The following is a 24,801-nucleotide window of genomic DNA, read 5'->3' on the forward strand; positions in this document are numbered from 1 at the left end:
AAGGAGCATTGATCAGAGCCTGCAACACAGGCAAACAGCTAATAACTGAAGATTTACCAAGAACTGTTGTGATTCTTTTTTGTCATTAGGTGGTGGTATAGTGCCCTGTAGAATTTTTTTATTCTTATTTTTAAATGGACCATTGATGGCCAATAGAAATACATTTTTAGAAAGGGCAGCATTGGAAAAGCAGTTGTTAAAATCGCTCATATATTATATTGGATGTGCCCCTTTATGTGCCTGTGACTGAGGCAATGTTGTTCTGTCTTGCCAGGGGACCTTCTGGCCATGAAGTGCTTCCCTTTGGAGTGCAGGACCAGGGGTCTGATCCTCCATGGCGACCTGCCTGCCCCTGAGCTTTCATTCAGTGTGACAGTCAAGCAGCCGGAAGACTCACAAGCACCTGTAAATAGCTGTGTTGCCCTCTGTCCCCTGTTCCTGCAAGTGCCTGGGAATGCAGAGAGGAGCTGTCCTACTCATGGACCCAGAAGTGGGTTAGGCAGAGATCACACAGCACCCAGGCCAGAGGTAACGCAAGTGCAAGGACCCCTACTGAGCTCATAGAGGTCAAACAAACGGGGGTCTCTCCAGTGTGCAGGAAACTGGAGGCAGACCCCATGGGGGAGACAAACAGGGGCAGGCCACCCACATTTCCGCAAAACTCTCTCATCTGTTTAAAGCGCGCCCTACAGACAGACTAGCAGGTGGCTCGGAGAGTACCTGGGGCCTTCAGCTCCTGGTGGATGAATGTGAGGAGGTCTCGGCACACGCTGCAGTACGGCTCGGGCCAGGTCAGGAAGCTGTGGTACACCTCGCAGGCCTCCCTCAGCAGGTCGCAGTGCGGGGGGAAGTAAGGAGTCTGGGAAGACGAGGAGCACAGTCAGTGTTTCGCAGGGCAACAGCGTTCGAGTGGCTGGGGGAGCACAGCCCTGAGGTACAGAACAGCATCTGATTCAGGTACTGTCAGACACCCTGCCTTCTTTCAAGAAATGGTTGGTAGGTGAAGAGGTAGTGAAAAAGATCAACTTGGTTTCCAGAAATGTTACTGAAAACAAGGGTAGTGCAACAACATACTTCCCCCATGTCAGGTCCAACCCACTTCCCATCCAGAAAGGGAGTTTTACACAGCAGAACTGTGATTAACGAGGCCTTAATAAGTAAATAAGTTCATTCTTGGTGAGGTTTGTCTGAAAGAAGCAAAACTCTGCTGTCATCAGACACTCGCAAAGGCAGTGTCCATGGTCTTGCCCGAGAGGGTATGTGCGACCCTGTGAGGCATGTGGAAGCAGACTGAATGCCCTCACCTGTAAGGCTGTGGAGAAAAACATCAGAGCCAACGGGGCAACCAGGATGTACTCGCATTGCTCCTGCACCTGGAAAGACACGGGAGCAGGGGGTCATCAGCGTTTCACGAGGTGCAGCACAGCTGCCATGACTTTAAAGTTTACCTTAAAGAAAAGGGTTAACACTGAGAGTTTACGCAAGCTTTTAAACTAATAAAAGCTTCAGACGCTGTGCTGTCTGAAAGGGCCCACTCCACTCAAAGCGCTTTAAGAGTAGTGGTGACTCCTCTCCATCACAACCAATGTGCAATAGCCAGAGTGCACCAGTACTCTCCCCACACACCAGGACTCAGTGGGGAGGAGAGAAGAGTGATGAAGCCAGTTCAGAGATGGGGATTATTAGGAGGCCATGACTGGTAAAGGCCAGGGGGAAATTTGGCCAAGACCCTGGGGTAACACCCCTACTCTTTTCGTAAAACGCCCTGGGATTTTTAATGAGAGTCAGGACCTCATAAACTCTTTAATGAGAGTTTTATGCCTCATCTGTAGGACGGTTCCTTTTTACAGTATAGTGTCCCCACCACAATACTGGGAAATTAGGACCCACACAGACTGCAGTGTGAGCGCCCCCTACTGGCCCCACTAACACCTCTCCCAGTAGCAACCTTTTCCCTGGAGGTCTCCAATCTGGGTACTGGCCAGGCTGCCTATTGTGAGCTGCCAATTGTGGCTGCCAGTGGGCTGCCAATTGTGAGCTGCAGGGTGATATGTCTGCTGGCGTTTCTTTAAGGCTAGGAAATACACCAAAAGAGCTGCAATAGTGACCTACTGTGAAAACCGTGTCAGAGAAACTGGGGGTGGGGGACAGCTCCAGACCCGGCCATGGCCAGGCAGTAGTGAACAGCGTGCTGGGGAGGGGGCTGTGTGCTTGTGTGGCTCTCACCTCTCTGGTTTTCTTCAGTATCTGCTGAAGGAGGATGAGGAAGTTCTCGGGGTCTCGATTCACCAGCTCCTCCAGGCTCCAGCGATTCATGCACAGCCCGGCTGGACAGGCCGAAGAGAAAGCATGTGAGACAGAGCATCTGGATACACACATTCTCAAACACACATCTGTCCGTGCGCGAGACATTCGGCACACCTCGCCTGTCTGTTTGTCACTAGCTAATTGATCTGAGCTCCTCATCCAGCTTGTTCTTGAAATAAGGCAGGTTTTTTATTTAAACATTTAGACAAGAATTCAAGACCAAGTTCTGTAAAGCTGAGCAGGCGATGAATATTATGAAATGCTCGCTGGCATTTGCAGTTGGCAGTGCTGGTATTCTATGGCCCCTTGATAAAACTCTGGACCTGCTAGTTTCTTTGCTCCTGATACAAAGAAATGGACAGGTTAACAGAGCATGTCATATCCTGAGCATGGTTGTTTTTATATATGTTTATATATGTTTTTAGAATTATATTAATTTTCAGTGCTAAGCTATAAACTAAAATAAACATGAAAAAAGCCTTCAACTATCAGCGTTTGCATTTTGTCTTAGAATGCTATCGTCTACTCTTAAAACTTTTAACATTTCACAGCTGAACAGTTGAGCTGTAATGTATATCATTCCAAGCCTTCTATCAGAAGACTGTAGAAGCCAATTCAAATCTAACAGAAGACAAGCATGATCACAAGCATGAACTCCATCTTGAATACGTACATCAGATTCTTACAAGATAAAATGCATGAGACTTTAAAACCAAGAACTGAAAAAAACACTTACTTGTAAACAACCACTGCAGGCTTGTTTCGCTGCAATGCATAACTATTGCAGTAATAATCTTTTGTTTTCAAGTTAGAAAAGAAAATGATAATATTTCGAAAACACACCTAGTGTGTAAAAACCTGTTTATAACACATACCTTTGCAATTTACTCAATAACAATCTGTTGCTTCCCTTCTCTGCTTAATCTCTCTGCATCTCCTCTCCCAGCAGTCTCAAAGTGCCTTCCTGTTGTTTTAAAAAAGTGTCTTTCATCTTCACAAATTTATTTTTTTACTTTTCGTTTTGCAAAGGTGACAACAACATCAGCCTCATGCTTTAGGAACGTGTAGAGTTCTGTGTAACAACATTTCTGTTTCTAGCAGAACGAAATGTGGAGTATGACCATAGCAGACTGCCACAGAGTATAATGAATATAAAGATGTATATATATATAACAGAATTTGAACATGCATTTTATATATGCATTATGTAATGAGATATAAAGATGCATTTTAAATATAAAAAGGTTTGATCTTTTCTTGACAGTTCAGTCGTAATCTTAAAGAAGAGTAAAACAGCTCAATGTGCTGAAAGCTGCAGTCTGATGATTATATGATGTTGCTGTTTTTCCAAACTGCAAAATAATAATATTAGCTAATCATTAACACCATCTGTACTTACATCTGGGGCTCCCCTTACAAGAATAAGTGACATTTGGCTAATATCTTTTGAAAACAGGGGGCAGTAGTACAGTAGCTCCCAGTTCAAGCATATTATAAAAAAGAAAAAAATGTCTTTTAAACTGTGTATGCAATTCATTAAATATTTTTTACCAAACTTTTAATTTACTGGTAATCTGAGAATTATCTGAGAACCACTTCCGACCAATGAAAGTGCATGCGTGCATTTCACACATGTATTTATGACGACTGTTCGTATGGGTGGAGAAGGTGCAGAGAGCTGGATGATGTTAATATCCGTGCCATGCCTTGGACATGTTTACACCAGCACACAAGGCAGGCTTTCTTCTTGCTGCTGCTTTACTGGAAGGCCATGCAAATGCATGAAAAATCCCCCGGTTTGTTAAAGGTGCATTGTCAAGGACATGGGTGTATCAACAAGTATTCCTGCTGCTTCAGGCTGAATTATTCTGCCCAGGGCTGCAGCCAGGAATTGTATTGCCTGGGAAAGATGCTATGAGTGAAGTCCCCTTACCAATCTAGCTAGTGCACAATCTGCCTTCAAAAGCTTGAAATTTATGACAGGATTTAGATCATATAGAATCAAACTGAGGTTTACAGTAAGGGAATATTTCTAGGACTTGTAAGGATGTTTGATCAATAGAATAATAATATACAGCATGCTCACCCTTGACTATACCCATTGCAGGGTTTTGATGTCCCAGTTCTTTCGATTTCTTTGTCTTATTTCTACACATACATTTCTCTAGACATGCAGAGCAATGTGACAATTTAGTCTTTAGCAATGAAAACCTTTTACCGGTGTAATCATTCTTCAGAACTTGTTTAATACTTTTATCACTCCAAACTGGGAACACTCAACTGCACATTTCGCAATCTGTTTTTCTTTGCCTATTTTTATTGTTGCTGTAATCCACTGGCTATGTTTTTGTCATCTCTACAGGGTAAGTTGCAAAATAGATTTAGTTTAGTTTCGCTTGTGTGGCTGTTTTTGGAACATTTGTCCGACTTCTCCTTGGCAGTGTAATATAAAAGCTCATTAAGAGTGATGTTTTGTAGAACAAAGTAGGCTGTAATGTTTGGGAAGGCCTGTGTTGATGACTGAGCTTAATTCACATCCATTCCTAATTAACCCTTTGACATTTCTCTAGAGATCAATACCCTGTACAGTGTTCAGTTTGTGTGTGGGGCGCAGCCCCCATTGAAACCCACCTTCTCTCTAAGCTATATACCTACAGCTCTTCGGCTTCTTTGTGGCTTCTGGAACAACTTCCTTTCAGCCAATCTGTTAAATTTCATCATTTTGTTCAGCTCATTAAAAACAATCAATGGGTTCATTTAACAACCACTTTGAAGTGCAATATAACACTGGCATAGTCTGTTTATGTCATATGTCATCTGAGAATATTCTGTTCTGTCAAGTCCTGCTTCTCGTCACTAGAGATCCTGCAGAATGGGTGATGCACTTACCGCTCCAAGTGTCCGCAGAGGAGGACTGGCTGAGTCTGTGAAGGCATCTCTCTAAGGCATGATGGATGCGGTCCTCTGTGCACGAGGTATGCTGCATCTTAATTCATCGCCTAGGAAAGACATCATTTACGCTGGCATTTAGAAACGTTTCGCTTTAAAACCATTTGATGCTGTTCTGAGAAGAACAGCTGTGGGGAATTACAGGGAATTCACAAAGGCTGTTTGTACTTGTTATTGGCACCGCAGTGGCACTGCATTGGCACGTTGTTGTTTTTGGCATTGCATTCTCCCCCTTTAGGAGAAAAACAAAACAAAAACCCAAAGCAGAAGCCTGCAATAACTAAATTAATAGCCAAAAAACAAACAGAATAGCTCAAAGGCAGCAAACCTCCACAACTGCTTCATTGTGAAACTGTAACTCTTCTATGGGTGTTCACTACTTTTTTAAAGGAATTTATTATGCAGCTTTAGAGCAGAGTAGCTTCTCTGTCTCCCATGGGTAGGCCTTACTGGATCATCAGTGTTTATACCATTCGTACTGCAGGACGGCCAGGGTCCATCAGCTGGCTCAGCCAGTCAGGTTAAGCAGGTTAAGCACCAGTACAGCTCGAACCTGAGAAATGTCATCATGTCGCTAGCTGACCATGACTGAGTTTCCCCAAGTGGTACCGCTCCACCAGCGTTGGGTTGGAGATTAGCTGACATGAGTCTTCTTGGTTTTTTTGGAAAAGAGATTCTGTTGCTTTTAGTTTGTCATCATTGGAAAAGTGCCATTAGGAATGCACACCAAACCCAGTGATTCTTCTTGGGAAGGAAAGTAATGATATATTTGCAAGGAGTTAAAGGTGGTGGTATAAGTAAGTAAAATATTGATTTAATCTAAGTCAAAATGATCAGAGGACATTTCATTATTATCTACTAAGGTGCTTTTTTGGTGCTTGTCAGTGTCAAAACAAACTTTTATGAAATCTAGTGTTACCACCTACTTCTCCAGTTTTACTGATGACCTAAGTATATTGTGTCATTTGTCTGAAAATTACCATTGACAGCATTTACAGATGTGATCACAAGCACATGAGCTGTAAAGTCCGATGGCCATTTTAGGCAACTCTGGTCTTATGTCAGGTTTCGCTGTCTCCTCATGGCTTCCTGCTTTCATCGTAGTCCAGAACCAGCACAGTGTGTCAACACTACAGTACTGAGCTTGGAAAACGGAAAACACTGCGCAATGAATGCCTCATGATCATTCTGAAATTCTGGAAAAAAATGCAAACATGGCATTTTCCAGCTATATTGTGAAGGACGGGCTCAATTTATTTTCTCTCTGACATTACTCAGGTAAGTGAAGGTTAACCATTAAAAACAAAGGTCAAAACTGAGCCCTTAAAATCCTTCAGACAACAAAAAGAGTGGTGTTTTTTAAATTGTCTGCTGCAACTCAATAACTTCACTTTTCTGGATGACTGCTGGAAGTCACCGTAAGTTTTCTGTGTCACAGAGTCCTTAATGACTTTCTGAGGAAATGACGGAGCTGATGTAATCTGAAGAAACAATTACACTCACGGAATCGCATATGTGATTTGTGAAACACTTTCCTTAGGAAACTCAAGCCTTAAGAACAGTATGATTTTCCAGTATGACAGTATGTCTTTCTACAACTAGAAAGACAATCCTGTCAAAATGGACAGTTGTAAGTGTGTTCTTAACCATCCATTTTTAACAGCTTTGTCCAATTCAGGGTCGAGGGGAGCCTGTTCTGGCAAGCAACAGGTGCAAGGCAGGATACACCCTGGACAGGATGCCTGTCCATTGCAGGGCACACACAGACACAGATACGCACAAACTCACACCAGGGCCAGTTTTCATAGAAGCCAATTAACCTCCCAGTGCTGTAAGTCTTTGGACTGTGAGAGGAAACCAGAGTGCGCTAAGGAAATCCTTCCAATCACAGGGGGAACATACAAACTCCATGCAGATAGTTTCTCAGGAATTGAACCCAGGGCCTCAGCACTGTGAGGCAGCACTGTGCCACCATGCCACCCCCCATGAAAAGCATAACAGATAAAAATTTCACTTGAGACATGCAGCATATGGCTGGGATAAAGGGCTGTTTGCCACACTGAGAATGACGTGAAGAGTTTCGGGTCTTCAAGTAATTAGCAATTAATTTACAACCAGTTTAGTTTCACAGCGGGCTGCACTGGTACTTTATTACAAATGTAATCATGCCGCCCACCTTCCTATTCTAGTGGACAGTCCCTAACTCAAATGGCCCACAAACATGTCACAGATAGAGATGGAAGGTAACACTTCTAATACTGACAGCTGACATGAATATCTGACGGCGTCATTATCACTCGCTCAGGGACATCCAGAGCGTCACATCTCCCCTATCCGTCAGGTAGTCTAAGCTGATGCTTCCGAACGTGCAAGTATTAAAAAGGAGAAAACACAAATGAACAACAACACGAACCTCTGCCTCAAACCCGGGTGAAGTCCGCCCGCAGCCACACACAAACACAGGGTGTGGATACAGACAGATGCACACCTGCCCTGCTGAAGAACATGAGTATCAATGCACACACAACGAGGCCATTCGGCCACACCTGACAGGATTGATTGTGAGGATCTGTCTGACCCAGGGACCACATCCAGACATTTCTTGAAACACGCCAGGGCACCGGCTTCAATAAGATAGCTGTTTCAGACCCTCCCAAGCCTGAGTGTAAACGAATGCCTCCTGGTTTCACTTCTGAATGCACTGCCCCATAGTTTTCACTTCTGCTCCATGCTTTGCGTTTCACTGTTGGTTCTGAAGAAGTGAGCTGGGTTGCATTTTTATTGCTTTTTATTGCTATAGAGTCTAGATTAAGTCATTTTCATAAGCAACTTCTCCAAGGTTGGTGCTTCCCATCGGTACTTAAAATGCATATTTTACATCCTGCACGGAATACACTGAACTTATCTACATTAAAATTCATCTTTCAGGTGTTTGCCCAGTCTTGAATTCAGTCTAAATCTTTCTGAATATCCTTTGCAGCTCCCCAGATTTTTCTTAATCCTTCAAGTTTAAGCCGATCTGAAAAACTGAGAAGTTAACTAGTAGATTGTTATACATTAGAACGATCAGTGGTCCTAGTACAGGGAGGAACGCCATTAATTAATTAATTTCACTACCCCAGTTCCCCCATCTGTAATCTGTTTCCTAACCATTAACCAGTTATTCGTTCCACCTTGAGAGCCTACCACTTTCCTGCAATTTCAGGTCTTTTAAAAATATAAATACAAATGGACCACATGACACGTTTGCTTTGTATTCTCAGCATAGAAGTGGGGCAAGTGCAAATCTTAGACAGGGAATATGACTAGGGTGTAAGAACTGACTCACGTAGCAGACCTGGGATTTCTAAGCAACCACAGGGGAACCCCAGCTCGGTCAGTTTCATGAGGGCTTGTTTTAGTTGCCTACCCACTCAGAGAAAAGAGAAAGCCCACAATGCCTGCTTCAATGCCAGTTACTGTTGACCTAAACAGCATTTCTGAACTGAAGGCCATGGACTGTGTTTACAGATGTGAATGCAAGCACATGGGATTAAGTGTTACTTATCATTTTGGGGAACCCAGTTGTTAATTCAGATTTTCAAGACCTTCAGCACTCTCCAGAACGCCTTGCAAATGTATTCTGGACTGGAGGGGTGGTCAGTACAGAGTATTTATGTGTTTCCAGCTCGATTTGCTTTAACGTTTTAAGTTTTTGAGTATTTTTTTAAGTATTTTTGTCTTTGTCTGTTTCTCCTCTAAAAAAGCGAGATACATAGCCCACAGAATTGGAACACATTTAAGAAAGCCTGGCGTGTAGAAGCCACAGCAAACAGGAGGAGGAGTGTTGCTTAAATTGGATCATTACATGGACATGTTCGTTCACCTTGCTGTTGCCCAGGAGAAGATATTAGTCAAACAAGCCAAGCAGTTTCTGAACTGGAACTCGCTGATATGATTGTATGACAAATTCTGGCAAAATTTGCATAGCAGAGCAGAGTAAAAGGAACTGGCCAGGCCATTTGCATGCTTTTGTTCTGCTAAAAAACACCAGAAAAAGCATAGTGTTTTATTTTTAAAATACTTTAAAATGTTTTACATATTTTTAGAGAATGAAAACGAGGTGGAAAAAACGTTTTGTTCACATTGTGTGAGAAGAATGTTACAGAAACAAAGACTTTCTTTCATCTTCTTGTATAAAGCCACAATTAATAAACACATAGATTTTTTATTAGGATTTATCAGAGTGACATAGCTAACTCTAAGCAGTGGCACAAATACATTTAGACAAAGACCTAAAATGATAAGCTGTAGAGGTTAGAATGGGAGTTAAGACCAGTAGACTAGATTACTCTTTATCAAATCGCAGGAGACAGAACTTAAAAAGCAGAATAACAACACGCGGCATTTCCTTCTCTTGTAGTGTTGCAATCGGACAAAGAGATAATCAATATTCATACCCATAATTCATGGTGCACAGTGAGCTGAACAGCTGAAATCTTCTGTACGTCATATAGGATGTCAATGTAGGGTAAGTGGGTTGGGCTCTTAATACATCCTCTTTTTTAGAAATTTTCAATTTCTGCAACATAATAAAGTCTTTTCCAACCTTTCGGCACACAGAATAAAGTAACACATGCAATGTGTGTTTTTTAGAAAACTTGGGTTTAGAAGTTCAGAGGCTATGAGTAAGAGACTAGCTTTATTACGTCAGTTTGGCTTCATGCAGCTCTCTCTTGACACTGAGCACATTAAAGCCAGCCCCTTTTCACTGATTCCTATCAGTGTTTTCAGAGGTATTACTTGCTCAGCTGTTTCAGAAACATAACTTCTATCTTCAATGAAAAGGGAACTAATCCGTTTCTTACTAACAGTAACATATAAACAAATGTTCTTACACAGAAGGCACTGAATCTTATACATACTGACATTTCAGCTCCTCTATGCCCTACCGTATACTGTACTGGGGGGCTGCTCGTGAATGAAGTTTTCACTATTTTTACACATGTGGGTTTCAGAAAAAGACAGGAAATGTCCTCAGTTTGCAGCTGCAGAGGTAAAGCAGACTATTACCTTGCATGCTAATGAATGGCGGATGAGAACTGAAGGTCATGCAGTTCAGCGCAATGAGAAGGGATCTTTTACATTAACAGCACTTGGCACAGCAAGCAGGAAATGTATACCTCTGCAGGGAATGAACCGACTCCATTCACAATTATTCCACTGTTTACAGCAAGGGAATGGAAACAAAAACAAAACAGCTTGAAATAACATTTTGGATTTGTCCCCGATTTGAATACCAAATGCCTTCTCCTGAAGTCTTGACTTGCAAATATACAGAGGTGTGCTCTATCCTGTATACACTTCAACAGATCAATGCAGTGTTAGCTGGCACTGGAAAACAGACTTCAGCTTCACTGACTTTGAAACATATGTATGTAGATCATGCCTGAGCAAGCTTCTGTGTGACAAGATGATATAGAATATATGACAAGCAGTTGCAGTGAGGATACATGATGTGTGACAGTCGATCACTGGTTGGAATGAATTTGATGTATAAAGAGGGCATTAGCTTGGTTGTTCCATCTCCTGAAAACTACAATTGTGAAGCATGGTTTTAAATTATTTAAAAAACTACTCAGAAGGAAGAAAAAATAACATTCTTGACTGAACTTCTGAAAGCCCTACATTTATGTCAGACAGAGTATTGGATCTCACCAGACCTAAACTGAGAACATGACAGAAGGAAAAGGCAATGACTACAGCGCTGTCACTAGGACAGTCACTGAAGCTGTAACTACGACGGGCAGAGATAAGTGCCTGGTCTGCACCAAATGCTGGGAAACGAATGCTCTATGAGGGTGTTACACACTGAGGTTTCTATGTGAGAGACAGAAAGAACTATCTTAAATGATTAATTGGAGGTGCTAACACGGGAATGTCAATTTGGAATCTGCTAAAAGCTGTTTTCTCCTCATTCCCCCCTCACAAAAAAAAATGTATTTCAGACTGACAAAAAACAACATTTTGCACACTTCTTATTTTGGCTGTAAAATGTTGAAATCATGAAATCATTCCCTTTCATAAGGGGATGTGTGCATTTCCTTTCTAATGTCAACAAGTTTAGTTCCACATTTGAAGGTTTTGCAATAAGGAAAGACAGCTGACACCAACCTATCCCAGTGTCCTTGTCTTCCACACTGCTGAACAGCCCTCAGCACCAAGAATGAGCTTCTGCTTGTCTCTGACATCAGGCGGAATTATTATGTATAAACTTTCAGGATGTATTCTGTGATAGCCAGTGTCTTTTACATCTTGAAATTGGTGTTATAATAGGTGCTGCAACTATATTTAAATTCCAAGATCCACTGGTAACGAACTTTCCATTATTTAACTGCTTTCAGAAAATGCAATCATCTAAAAATCATTGCGCTACTGTATGATTTCAATGACATCAGAAAATATATTTTAATTTTGGTTAAATGCTAATTGGAATGAGAGTGCATATCTTTTACATTGCAGTCCCTGTGAATGTGACATCAGTGCTGAATGTACTGCTGTAGTCTCGGTTTCTGTTGCTTTCATATTAATATTAGGTCCTCAGTTAGACAGCGTTGGATACCATTGCTAGTACAAAACAAACCAATGTTTATAACTGGAATTATGAAATTAAGTGGCGTTTAACTTCACAATAAAACCACAATGTTAAAATGCGGCCCTCAAAGTTGAAAGAATAGAAACAACTGATAAGGAAAGGCAAACATACCTTTGATGCAGAGAGATGAGAGAAACAAGGAGATCAGGCCTTTCTCCAGATTAAAATTTAAGACAAAATATATCATTAAACCACCACGTCCGCTCCAAAGAATGACACGGATTCAACCAAGTAAACTCATAATCCACTTCACAGCGGCGCTGGTTAACGCCAAGAACACACTCCTGAGACAGAGGCTGCCCTAGATCTTCACTTGACAGAACTCGGAAAAAGTCGGTGTCTTGATCTGGCAGCTCAGATTTGATGCTTCAATCCTGAATGGTGCCTGGCTTTTGGTTTCTGGGAGTTAGAATACAAAACAAGCCATTTGCTTCAAGCTACCCCTCGCACAGCAAAGAACACATGGAATAATCTATTCTCACTCCGAAGGCCTTTTAACGTCCGAGACAATGTTGCATTATTGCCGATGGTGTTGCAATGTGTACTCTGCCGGGCATTTACATAATTTCTGCATCATATTATCCCCTTGCTCTTAGCGTGATCAAATTTCCAAAACCACCAAACAGGAAGATCAGTCTCCCATTCTGTTAAGGAAGCAGGTGCTGACCAGGATCCAAACTATTGTGTGTGACCAAAAAGGGTTGAGAAACTGCTTGAGAATTCTGCAAGGAGTACATTGTATTGTGGCGTTTTGATTGATATGGTTGCAGATATTCCTATGGCTTTCCTCTCGGCTATAAACAGCCTGTTTCTTCTATAATGAGAATGAGCTTATGGTAGCTTTAGGAAACAAAGGGGCTTAAACAATGCGGCAACAAGCCCTGTTGTTTAAAGGCATTAAGCTCATGGGGAATTCTTCATTGATTTACCCACGCTCCCTGGATCTTTAGCTACAAAACAGAATTCAAGTTTGCGGCTTATGGGTCGCTTATGGGACTGGTACATAATCAATACACGCGTCGACCGTGAGTCCTCTCCAGGCCACAGCCTTTGAAGTTGGGCAAAGTGGACTGATGCTGTCTGAAGTGGTGAGCACGTGGTGAGCACGTTTACGTGGCGTTTTTGAGCAGCAGTGCAGGCAGATGGAGAGAAGGTGCAGCTCCAAACCAAGATCAGGAAATACATGCTGCTTTTCTAGTGGTCCCAGCTTCCTTTTCCTACCATTCATCCCTGATCATCTGTTTCAGCGCTAAAGAGCTGTCTGCCTCCCGAGGTGAAAAAAAACTGTTAGAGGAGTGGAAAAACAAAACAAAAGATGCACCCCACACACACCTGCAGAGCAGCACAAAATGAGCTAAATGAGCTTCTTCTTCTGCTGTGTAAAGTCACTCAGCCACTTCATATGCATTTTATGTGAACTCAACGGTAATTTGTATCAGACTGGAGATAAAATGTAAATTGTGTGTGTGTGAGCTAGTGCCCTCTGCTTTTTAGTAAATGTGACACTCAAACAAGAATAGACAATTCAAGTCCTCAGGGGTGGGAGGGTCCTATGGTTTTCACTACAATTCCGCTGTTAATTACTCATTCATAATGAACAAGTTATTTGGAGAAGTTGTCAAATCACTTGTTTAGCTTCGGTCTTAACCAGTTCTTGATTAAAAACCATTCCTAAATCCAGCAGGAATCCACCCCTCCTGGACTGGAGACAGGCTGCTTTCTATCAGCCCTTGAAACCTGTGCTGTGACCGAATATAACCCTGTTGGCCATGGTTATAAGATGCTATCTGGATTCATTTTCCTTTCTCACCTAGTTCTTGAAAATATGCTGCTCTGTAAAATCTAATGCCAAGGTGTCAATTCAACCTTTTGTTTTGAATTGACACCTTGGGGTAGGGGTGTAACCCCGGCATCCTGGCCAAATTTCCCATTGGCCCTTACCAATCATGGCCTCCTAATAATCCCCATCTATAAACTGGCTTCATTACCCTGCTCTCTTCCCCACTGATTGCTGGTGTGTGGTGAGTGTTCTGGCGCACTATGGCTGCTGTTGCATCATCCAGGTGGGGCTGCACACTGGTGGTGGTGGAGGGGAGACCCCATTACCTGTAAAGCGCTTTGAGTGGAGTGTCCAGAAAAGCGCTATATAAGTGTAAGCAATTATTATTATTATTATTATTATTGATTTAAAAAAGCTTTGAATTAACAGACTCCTGCATTTGATGCATAAATGCTAATGGCTCCCTTACAAAATGACAACGTAAACCAAATGTGACATTTCATGTGCCATTAAAATTAGTGCACATTTAAATTCCTGTTGCGTGTATGATGGTAAGCCAAAGTTTGCATCTGAGATCCTACACAGATCATATTCTGATATGTACGATCACATAATCAGACTAATAAAAGCCACTGGAGATGCACAAGACGTGGCGTAGCATGCACTGGCGTTAGGTGCCTGATGCTCCTCTGTTTCAGTTTTCTTCGATTTTTTGATTTACAAACAATTCAGGCGTTTACTGTAGATGAAACCAAAAGTCAACTTAAGAACACATTGAGACCAAACATCACAACAACCTCTGTATAAACCATTTAGACGAGTTCCCACACATCCCGCACCGAAGTGTTAGCCACAGTATTGAAAACCCCAACATTTTGACACGCTACACAACAATTCCATACACTTCCAGGGATCTGCACATTCAGCACTGCAGCTAGATGGTCTTCTGCTCCAACACTTCCCAAGTAGTGACTTGACAGATCTTTTTGCACATTTTATGATATCTTAACTTAATGGTGCCTACATGTCACAAGGCATATTCTAGTGACGTCAGGAAAATTAGATTGTTCCGTGTACTGCACGCCATTGAATTACCCAGACTGCGCATTATCGTAACACTCGTATTCACGTCCTGAATACTTGAAACATTTAGTGAAGACTCTCCCTACCTCCATGACTCGCTGAAGTGCTTGGCGATGTCTGATTTGTGCTCTTGCAGCAGCTTGCTGGCTCACCCCTCAAAATAAAGGAAAGGGAGAAGGAGTTCTAGCCCTAAACCTAACCAAAAAAGTAGGCTGAAGAGTAGGCTGATAAATTGTATTATGGTAAAAAGTGTCTGTCCAGTAAAGGGTCAGACGAGCAGGCCTGCTTTACAAGAGCCAGCAATTTCAAGCATGTCAAGACACCAAAACTGTCAAATCGTTTCCCCTTTTTTAGGGTCAGGTGAGTCAAGCCAATAAATCAACCTCATTCAAATTAGGTATAATTCATCCATCCATTCTCTAACCTCTTTTGATCCAATCCAGGGTCATAGGGGAGCTGGAGCCTATCCCAGTAGGCAACAGGCACAAGGATACACCCTGGACAGGACAACAGTCCATCACAGGTCACACACAGACACAGGCAGGCACATACTTACAGCACGGCCAATCTACCTGCCCACACTGTACGTCTTTGGACTGTCTAAAGGAACCAGAGGATTCGGAGGAAATATAGGGAGAACACACAAACACCACAGGTGTGGAATTGAACCCTGGGCCCCAGTGCTCCAAGGCAGGGATGCTTACCAACTGCACCACCGTGCTGTCCTAGGTTTAATAGTGTTTAATTAAATTTAATTTAATTAGGTTGATATAATCAGACCCTCTCTGCTCCGCCTTCGAGTTTGAGCAAACAGTTGAACTCAGAAAACGACAAAGGTGCTTAAGAAGGAGGGCTGTACTTTGCTGATTTGACTTTTCCATCTTCGTGTGTTCTTCTCCTCATAGGAACCACAGGCACAACCGTCTCTCTCTCTGTCTCTGTGTGTGTCTGTCTCTGTCTCTCTCTGTCTGTGTGTGTGTTCAAACCTGGCAAGCTCGAGCGAGCGTCAGGGCCCCAAGCTGATACGTCAGCATGGAGATGCCAAAAAAAGGCCACGTCTCAGACCGCTAAACCTGGCCGCAAATTGCAATCTTACACGCAAGTGAAAGGGTTAAAACCGACAAAGGTGATTTTTTTAGATTAGGGAGGGAGTGCGAGTGCAAACAGGAAAAGAAGGCTGCAGAGCGAGAGGCAGCATGAGCTTGGTATCATTTAAACGTGCGCGCTTTTCCGTCTGTTGAGAGTAGGTGTTGCTGCTTTCTTTCTAAGAAGCTTAGGTCTTCCTTCCTGGAAGAAGACAGACACAAGACCAAAAAAAAAAGTGGAACGATAAAATCTTGTTACACCCGCGCCAAAAAGAAACAACAACGAAATGGCAGGAGATATTCATCCAGAACCACCAATTTCAACCAGCATCAAGCGGATGGTTAGATTACACGGCGTAAATGAGCGCAGGAGGACGCGCGGAGCACGTGCACCGACTGCCCCCGGATCCGCCTTTATCTCGTCCGCCTTTTGCTGAACTTTTAAATCGCCGATTACCGACTCCATCTCGTTCAGCAGGGCGGTGCTTCGTCACACAACAGTCAGATATGCTAAAAACCCCAGCAAAACATATCGTTTCTACCTGCGTACCTAACTAGGAAAAAGCAAGCTCGGACCCTCCATCGTTTACCACGTATAAGAAGAAAAAAAGAGCTGACAAAGCTCTACACTGATATTACAAGCTTATTAAAGGAAACTTTGTCTGGCGCAGGGTTTTTGGGTTTCCTTCCCAGAATACCACAAAGCTCACCCCTTGACTGTATCTCAGCATCTTCAACTGCTGACGAAGTTGCCATTTAAGCTCAATTGAAATGTGTAGGTTTGCTGAATTCACCCAGCGGTTCAATCGAGATGAAATCAGAACTTCAGTCCACCCACAGCTGCAAATTACAAACCCAGCATTTAAAAGCCGTTTTCCATCAGGTAGGAGGAAAGAGCTTCTGGAAAACCAGACTGGCGTCAGATAGGTCTGAAATATGTGATTGTCTAGGAGGTCAAAATTTTTATTTCATTTAAGCCTGTTTAAGAGATTGCCGGCAGCTATGATTGACAAAGTAAACTTCAAATCTAGTTTAACGTTTTAAATGCAACTTAGAACACTGTGGTAAGTGCAAGACACCTTTTCAAAGCCTTCCAATGTTTCAGATTGATTATGCTTTTAAGAATTTAAAGTCTTCATATCCTTTGGCACAAGCTTTATTATCACAAGAACAAGACTGGTTCTTAAAAATCACTAAAAACTTCTGTTAATAAGCAGTAAGTCACACTGTGAAAATGCAATGAAAAAAAACTATCTTTTCCTGGGCAGGTGGTTAAGATTCTGCAGCAAGTGATATTCAAAACACAAAAGAGACTGCAGTTAAATCACAAACATAAGTCAAAAGTACCTGAAAAACCTCCAGAAATCATTAGTCAACAACATTTCAGTATTCATGGGCAAGTTTCTTATAGATGTTAGCTGAAACAAAACCCCTACTTTGCCCTAAAATAAACAAATGAGCTGTTTTTTTTTTACTAAAATTTCCACCAAGTTCTTATTGAAAACACAAATGAAAAATGAAATCGTTTTGAAAAGGATGTTTAGAAAAAAAGGACAAGCATGTACATACATACAAGCAAAACAACTTAAACTGTCACTGTAAGTGCCCAACATTAAAATAGTAACTCCTAATTTTAATAATATACTATGTGGCTACAAAGTGTATTTGAAAGAGACTATTGCAGTTGAGGGAATCCCCCTATGTCTCAATTACCAGCAATAAGGCTTAAATTACTCATCTGAGCCTCTTCTGTGAAGATCAAGGACAAGGGCAAGAGTCACACCAGGAAGAGTGTAGCTCGTGATATTAACCGTGAGCTGATTAAGGCAGAGAGGGTTGGCATCTGGCCTTGTCTGGGTTGAGCCTGCATGTTCTCCCCTGGAGGAGTCTCTTTTTCTCCCACGGTTCAAAGACACGCTGCCCAGGCTAAATCGCTCTTTGCCATTGCTGTCCATACATGCGTGTGAGTGGACGCATGTGTGTGTACGTGCCCATGGTACAGCCTCAGCTTGAGTCTCTGCCCTGTGCCTATCAGATTAGGCTTAGCTGACTGCAATGCTCTAAAGACACAATGCAGTCGCAGTTTCAGACACACCACTTTCTGAAAACAAATGGATGAACAGGCCTGTATGGTTACGAGTTGTGTGTTTCTCATGCCCATAATTGATCACATTCAAGCTGTCAGACCTTTACGGCAACATGTCCTGTTTCCAGACGTTTACAAGAAATAGCACTATTACTTAGTGAGACGTCCTGCGTCAGACTCAAGGGGCTAGCAGAAATTTGCACATTCTCCTGTCCTTCGCTGCATGCAAAAGAAAGTGAACTTCATATGCAATTTATCTCTCACCGCTGAATATGAAAATAAAACCAATTACAGAAGCAGGGCGTGGAGTTAAAAAATGACTTCTCTCTGTTTAGCATTTATTATTAATCTGTCAGCACAATTGCATCCCACTTGTTCTCTGTATGTTTATTGCTTTTTTCCTATTGTTATTATTATATACTAGGTTATTTTTATAATAGAAGTGTCAACATTATACACAAACATGGTAGAAAGACATGGTCAATGAAACTGCTTTGGCTGTAACTAAATAATTTTCAAAGGGACAAAATATTTACAACATACATTGTAGAAATCCATTTTTAAAGATACAACCGAATAGACAAAAGAGGGTTCTGGGTGTTCTGCAGTCTCTCTGCTCTGTCAGGAAAATACTGCACTGTCTTTCACCAACATTCATTCTGCAACAACAACTCAGTCCACAAGTAAAAGCTGGTGGTCACAATTTCAAGATGAATTTCACAATGAAAATAAGAAGTTTATGTACTCTGTGGCCAAAATATGCAGAACCTCTACCAGATAAAGGTTCAGAGCTCTGTGAGAATTATTCTGGTCAGTGAAGATGATGGATGTGTTTCTCTCCCTGTACTGTCACTAGGAAAGTCCATCAATTTCACTGGGATTTCCTAACATTTTTTCCAGAAAGCATATTCCTATTTTTATTATTTAGATTGTTTCACCTACATTTTCAGACCCTGCATCCTAAGTCTTGTGGCCCTTGAAAAGGAATCAATTACAGTTTAATTGGGGTATATTTGAGTGATAGAATTACACATATAAAGACTAGGAATAAAGAACTTCCTCTCTGTTGAAGAAGGTATTTGTTAATGTCTCTTTGACAACAAATCCCTTGCCTATCCAGTCATTTTTCAGATCCTCATTGCTTCACAAAAACATCTCTCAGTTGCTTCTATAATGCGCTTTGACATATATTGCTTCTAGAATTTTCACTTGTACTTCCCAATTTTATATTATTAGTGTGACAGTCAAAATCATATTGGCAATTCTAAAGAGGAAGTGATCTGGACCATGGAGGAAGCTACATAGGAAGTTGCTTCCTTTTAGCCAATGAAGTCATCTTGACAATACTCTCCACACACACACGCACACACAAAAACCAGAGCAACAAGGGAAACAAAACACTTGGCCCTTTACGTATGATATGACACACGATAGTCATAGTGATTAACAGAGTTTATCACCATATAACATAGCAAACCACATACCCATTTTTCGTAACAAAACCTTATAGGTTGCTGAAACAAAACTGACTCACTTGCTCTCGATTGGTGTAAGCAGGTTTAACAAACAGCTACTAGCAATAAGCAAAACCACGACAGATGAAAGATCAGGAGCAGTGACAGATGTTGCTTTACATTTCGAAGACCAAAAGCACAGCAACATCTGCAAGTCAAACACAAGGCAATCTGTCTTTCCTCAGCTTCAGACAATGCTAAATGCAAGCATCACTGTACATAAAGATGCAAAGATTTTCTTCATCAGAATCCCATTTTAGCATTATCACTGACAGTATCAGAGGCAGCTGGGGAATATTTTCTGAAGCAACAAAGGTCCTACAGCTCAAGAGTGCTGGTTTTTGTTTTTCTAGTAGTTCCTACTAAAGTTACCCATTGAATAATGAGTGAAAGTCCAATAATGTCATCTACTATGGGATAAATCACATTAGAAACAGATTCTGTTACACCTGACTGAGTTCAAATGAGGTTACAATCCATGTATGAGTAAATATACCACAGGAAGTCTAGATGAATATGGAACGTTAAGGCCACAGCCAAACGCGGTTTCTTATTAAAAATGTAGCATATGGAACATGTATTAAAGTACATCAAATACCTTAAAAAACTAAAGTCTTCATCAGGCTGAGAGAAATTTGCAAAGTCTGCTCCACAGCACATCCCATACAGTTAAGGAATCACATGTTATGAATGAAAATAAGGTTTGTTTTCAAAGACATTAATTATTAAGTGCTCCACAGAAACAACTATTGCTTGGGTACAATTGTCCTGAATACATTTGTATGAAAGCAAAGCTGCTGTTGTAAGATTCGAAAATTGGATTCTCAACACATCTGATAATTAGTGGAGATACAGCTTCTGCATTCAACCCTATGTTATTTTTTTTCTAAAACACAATTTCTAAAACAAAAGGTCACAAGTGATATAGGTCGCTACTGGTTTGACGGTGTCAATGACTATCTGAATTTGCATTTTAGTTTGTTTTTTCATTCTCTTGTTTTTGATGTGGTAATTGCCAGTTGCACACAAATAAGAGTGATACTACTTTTCACAAAAGGCTGTGAATTCAGAAAGCTTGGAAAACAGCGGAAGACTGAAAACATGTTTTGTTCACACATGGCAAAGGGACTAGTGCTTGACCTCACCATCAGGACTGTCCTCCAAGGGAAAGCTGCTTCTTTGTACATATAAAGTTGCTAGACTGGAATATTTCTTAAGGAGGCTAGTTTGAAAGACAAGTTATAAATTGTTTTAAAACATCTACAACTGGATCATGAGGAAGGAAAGCGAAGCTTCTGGTGTCAGAGTGACAAAATTCCGTTCTCGTAATACACTGTCAATAAATGTCAGTGCAATAATGTGAACGTGAATTTCAAATGAAGGAGTGTGGAAGTGGGGCGTAGCAATTTGATGACAATCCAAATGCCTACAGCACGTCTCTCAACTCCGTACAAACCTCATCCTTGCGAGATACTGGAGGGAGCCAGCCTTGAATTTGTCTTCATTAATACAGCAAGTCTTCAGGTACACATTGTGCAATAGTTAGAAGCCAATCACAGCACGACAGAATCTGAAAGCTTACCTGCACCCTTCTTATACAGTCCATCCCTTTGGCATCAGACAACTCTTTGTTTCAAATGTTCCCCCCGTGAAGTCCAAAGAACTCTGTCATTCATTTGTTAGGGAGATTCAAGCAATGTGCCACATCCTTAAATGATGAATTCACTCTGCTCCGACAGAAAAACAGAGCTAATCACACTGAAGGGCTTCTGCACTGTAGACAGGAAATGCATGAAAGGTGCACAACAGTGTTGACAAAGGGAGGCTGTCTCTGTCGTAACGAGTGGGAGTGGTTTAGAGTTCACAGCTTCTGCATCACTTGAAGGAACTATGTTATTCTTTGAGATCGTTTCTTTTAAAAAACAGCACTTGCTCTCTGGCTGAACAACGCCGAGGGCTTTGCAGTTTCAGTGCTTCGGGCTTTTATTCCCTGATCATCCTGTTGGTGCTTTGCAGACGTATGTCTAAAAAGAAGGCCAGCGTCTTTGATCTGGCAGGAAAGGGGAGAGACAAGAGATTGTCGTTGTGAAATATTCATTCTGCTATCTGACTCACGGACAATAAAAGAATCTTCTTCGTCAGGCAACTTGAGAAACAACAGAATAGGCCGATCTTGGCTGTCAGTGTTCTTTGAACAAGCAAGAACAGTAATGGATAGAAATGTATCACGGTTTTCAGAAAGCTTTTGGTAAAGGTCTGCATAAAGGATTCATTCTCAAATCACAGGAGCTACGCATTCAAAGTAATGCCCACATGTGGATTGAGAGCTGGTTAATGAATAGAAAATAGAGAGTCCAAATAATGGGGTGAATGTTTACATTGATGTACTGAGTGGTGTACCACTGGGATCTGTATTAGGACCACTATTCTGCCTAATTTAGATCAGTACACTGATTTCTGTTATACATTTGTAATATTGATCCAAACTCCCAAAACTGCTCCATTATTGATCCCTGTGTTATGAATAAGAAAAACAAAGACTCCAAGACTCCTAAATTGTTTATTTGCAGTAGGTGGCCCAAGTCTTTCAATCTCTGCTATCTTATCACAGAAGAACAGACCAGAAAACAAAATCCCCTCCCTTGTGGGTATCAGAAACCAAGCAAGGGGACCCCCCACCCACCTCCCCAAGACACATACTGCAGGTGAACTTGCCATGGTAGAGCCAACCACGAGCCTCTGTGTTAGTGGTAAAGACCCAGTCCAGTGCAATATCCTGGACTCACTAAGCTCCGGCTGTAACACAGCTTCTGGATCAACACACACTGACAGCTAGCAAGTTGCACAGTCTGTTGCTATCTGCATAGCTCAATGGAGGTACTTTTCACATATTCTTGTATGACAATATTTTTACCTGCCTTTTCATATTAGAGACACAGTATTCAATTGATTAAGTAACCACTGGTGGAGGGAATGCAATAGTTTTACTCTAAATTGTAATTTCTTGCATACTCATTGATGTACCCTGGCTATCAAAGATTTGAGTGTAAGTATCAGAAGGAGAGCTGACTCTCTCATCCTTTACGGGATACAGACAAGTCTACCCCCAGGATGAAAAGAAGATGGCACACCATTCTGACACACACAGCAAAATATCACCACCTTGCTTCCCTAAACTTCACTCGTCCCACACAAAAAGGCAGCATTGCTGCAACACTGGACTGTATTCATAAAGCGTTTTACGAAAGTTAGATTTTATCTTTATTTTCACTCAAGGCTATGAACATCTGTGTAGGTTACGAATTTAATAAAAGGATGACTTTCGCATCATTCCAGTGGAAAGCGTAAGGATACTGTACGAGGCGAATGACAGGCAAACACCGGGGTGAAAGACGCGTGAGAGATTCAAAACAGCTCATTCTTATACACATCAATCATTTTACAGTTTACAGCTTGCTTTTCAGGTCACATTACGGCAGTCTAATATATATATATGTGTGTTTGTATAGTAAATATAACTATACATACACATCGTCCTTCGTACCCTTCTGCGCTAAGTGAAGTTAGATCCTACTCTCTCCCTCATTCTGCCACACACCTGAAGAGATCCCACAGGTGAAGTGATTTTTCTTTTTTGTTTCTACTTGTTTCCACGAATGGTGCGCTTTGACGCCGTCCTTCGAATGAGACGTAAAACCGGGGTCCTGACTCTCTGTGGTCATTAAAAATCCCAGGGCGTTTCTCGAAAAGAGTAGGGGTGTAACCCCGGCGTCCTGGCCAAATTTCCCCCTGGCCTTTACCAATCATGGCCTCCTAATAATCCCCATCTCTGAACTGGCTTCATTACTCTGCTCTCATGAGCTGATGTGTGGTGAGCGTTCTGGCGCACTATGGCTGCAGTCGCATCCTCCAGGTGGGGCTGCACACTGGTGGTGGCTGTAAAACGCTTTGAGTACAGTGTCCAGAAAAGCACTATATAAGTGTAAGGAAGTATTATGATTAATTAACTTGTATTCACATCAGTTTTTCCCAAATGCGTCGGCAATAGCAACCCCCCTTTAAGCGCTTCGTGAACGTTTTCCACTAGAGGGCAGTGTGGCCAACTAAACCAACTCTGCTGATGAATACGATGATGACCGTCTTGAGGGAGCAGCCCGATTTAAGCCCCTCCGCAGAATCCGCTGCTGCTGTGTTTTTTGGATCTTGTTCTCAGCCCAGATGAAGACGTGTGATGGACTGTAGAGCTACATCATTTCCTTACATCCCCTGCAAATCTTTTTTTTTGTCAGGATCATTTACGCCAGTATACATTCTATGATCCAATACAACGATTGCCTTTTTTTGTGACATTTAAAAAAAACTACTTCAATAATCGTGTACTTCGTGAGTCATATTCTCCCTGGAGAGAATATTTCCCTAATTCGCAGCGCCGCAGGAATACACAGCTTCCACGATAACATTTTACAGAATCGCATTCCAAATATCACAGCTCAGACACGCATTTAAAACTTTTGACTCAACGGGCGCCGCGATCCCCCAAAGATCTGAACAGACGCCGGACAAAGTGGGAGGCGTGATGATGACTAATAAAAGCTGGATTTGCTGTTCAGTGATTCTTTTAGAGCCTGCTCATCCCCTACTGAATGTCAAGGAATTGGTCATTTCGGACGATAGTGTCGGTAGCCAGGCGTGGTGAAAATACCAGGAATAAACCTTTAACGCGACAGGAGATGTGTCATCCTGCTCGCGAGGCACCAAGCCTAATCGTTAAATCAATTAACTAAAACAGGCCAAACACTACCAGCTGTCAGACTCAAGCCATGTGCAGTAATGAGGACTGTCTCAAAAGCCCACGTAGTGCAGTCTGAAAGTATGAATGCGTGCGTAAAATAAACGGCGCCCTTCTTACTTAATCACCCGTAAACATCTATCTGACTAGCAAGGCAGAACAACTCCGCACAGTTCAAATATCAGAGTAATTATAAAACACCCCAAACTTTCTGAGTCAGACATATCTGGAACTTCTGAGTACCTTGGACCTGTTGGCTGTTATTATGCTATTTCTCTTTTTAATATACACGAGATCTATACATGAATATTTTGAACCCTTGTTTATTCAATTTACAAACTACCGGAGATACAGCTCTAAAACGAATCAAAACCTTAAAGGTGATTTTTTTAAAATCAAAACACATAAAGGAACGCATAAGTGCTATGTTGATTAATATTTGAACAATTAAAATGAAATTACTTTTTTTTTTCATTTTGTGAATAGAAGGTTCTATGGGAAGGGTAACCTGAACCAGTTCTGGGTTAAAGAAAACACGTCTTTTATTACTTTCATAGTTAAAAAAAAAACTCAA

The 24,801-nt window shown here is 41.7% G+C and overlaps 1 protein-coding gene across 3 annotated transcripts in view; it reads right to left on the reverse strand.

Annotated features, from left to right (window-relative positions):
- Positions 1-21,212, reverse strand: part of pik3r5 (phosphoinositide-3-kinase, regulatory subunit 5) — a 36,362-nt gene extending 15,150 nt beyond the window's left edge. Inside the window, exons 1-5 of one of the 3 annotated variants that reach the window (XM_015356520.2) lie at positions 21,021-21,212; positions 5,197-5,306; positions 2,227-2,327; positions 1,305-1,373; positions 721-859 (exon numbers count right to left, since the gene is read on the reverse strand). In XM_015356520.2, the coding sequence (XP_015212006.2) occupies positions 721-859; positions 1,305-1,373; positions 2,227-2,327; positions 5,197-5,293 (406 nt within the window). In that variant the 5' untranslated portion in view covers positions 5,294-5,306; positions 21,021-21,212. Of the gene's footprint in view, positions 1-720; positions 860-1,304; positions 1,374-2,226; positions 2,328-3,182; positions 3,344-5,196; positions 5,307-12,001; positions 12,390-21,020 lie in introns of those variants that run through there. The other 2 variants (XM_015356521.2, XM_069194585.1) reach the window with 2 other exon arrangements.
- Positions 21,213-24,801: the final 3,589 nt, after the last annotated feature.

Source organism: Lepisosteus oculatus, chromosome 9 (genome assembly GCF_040954835.1).
Source record: "Lepisosteus oculatus isolate fLepOcu1 chromosome 9, fLepOcu1.hap2, whole genome shotgun sequence".
NCBI classification, from domain to species: Eukaryota; Metazoa; Chordata; class Actinopteri; order Semionotiformes; family Lepisosteidae; genus Lepisosteus; species Lepisosteus oculatus.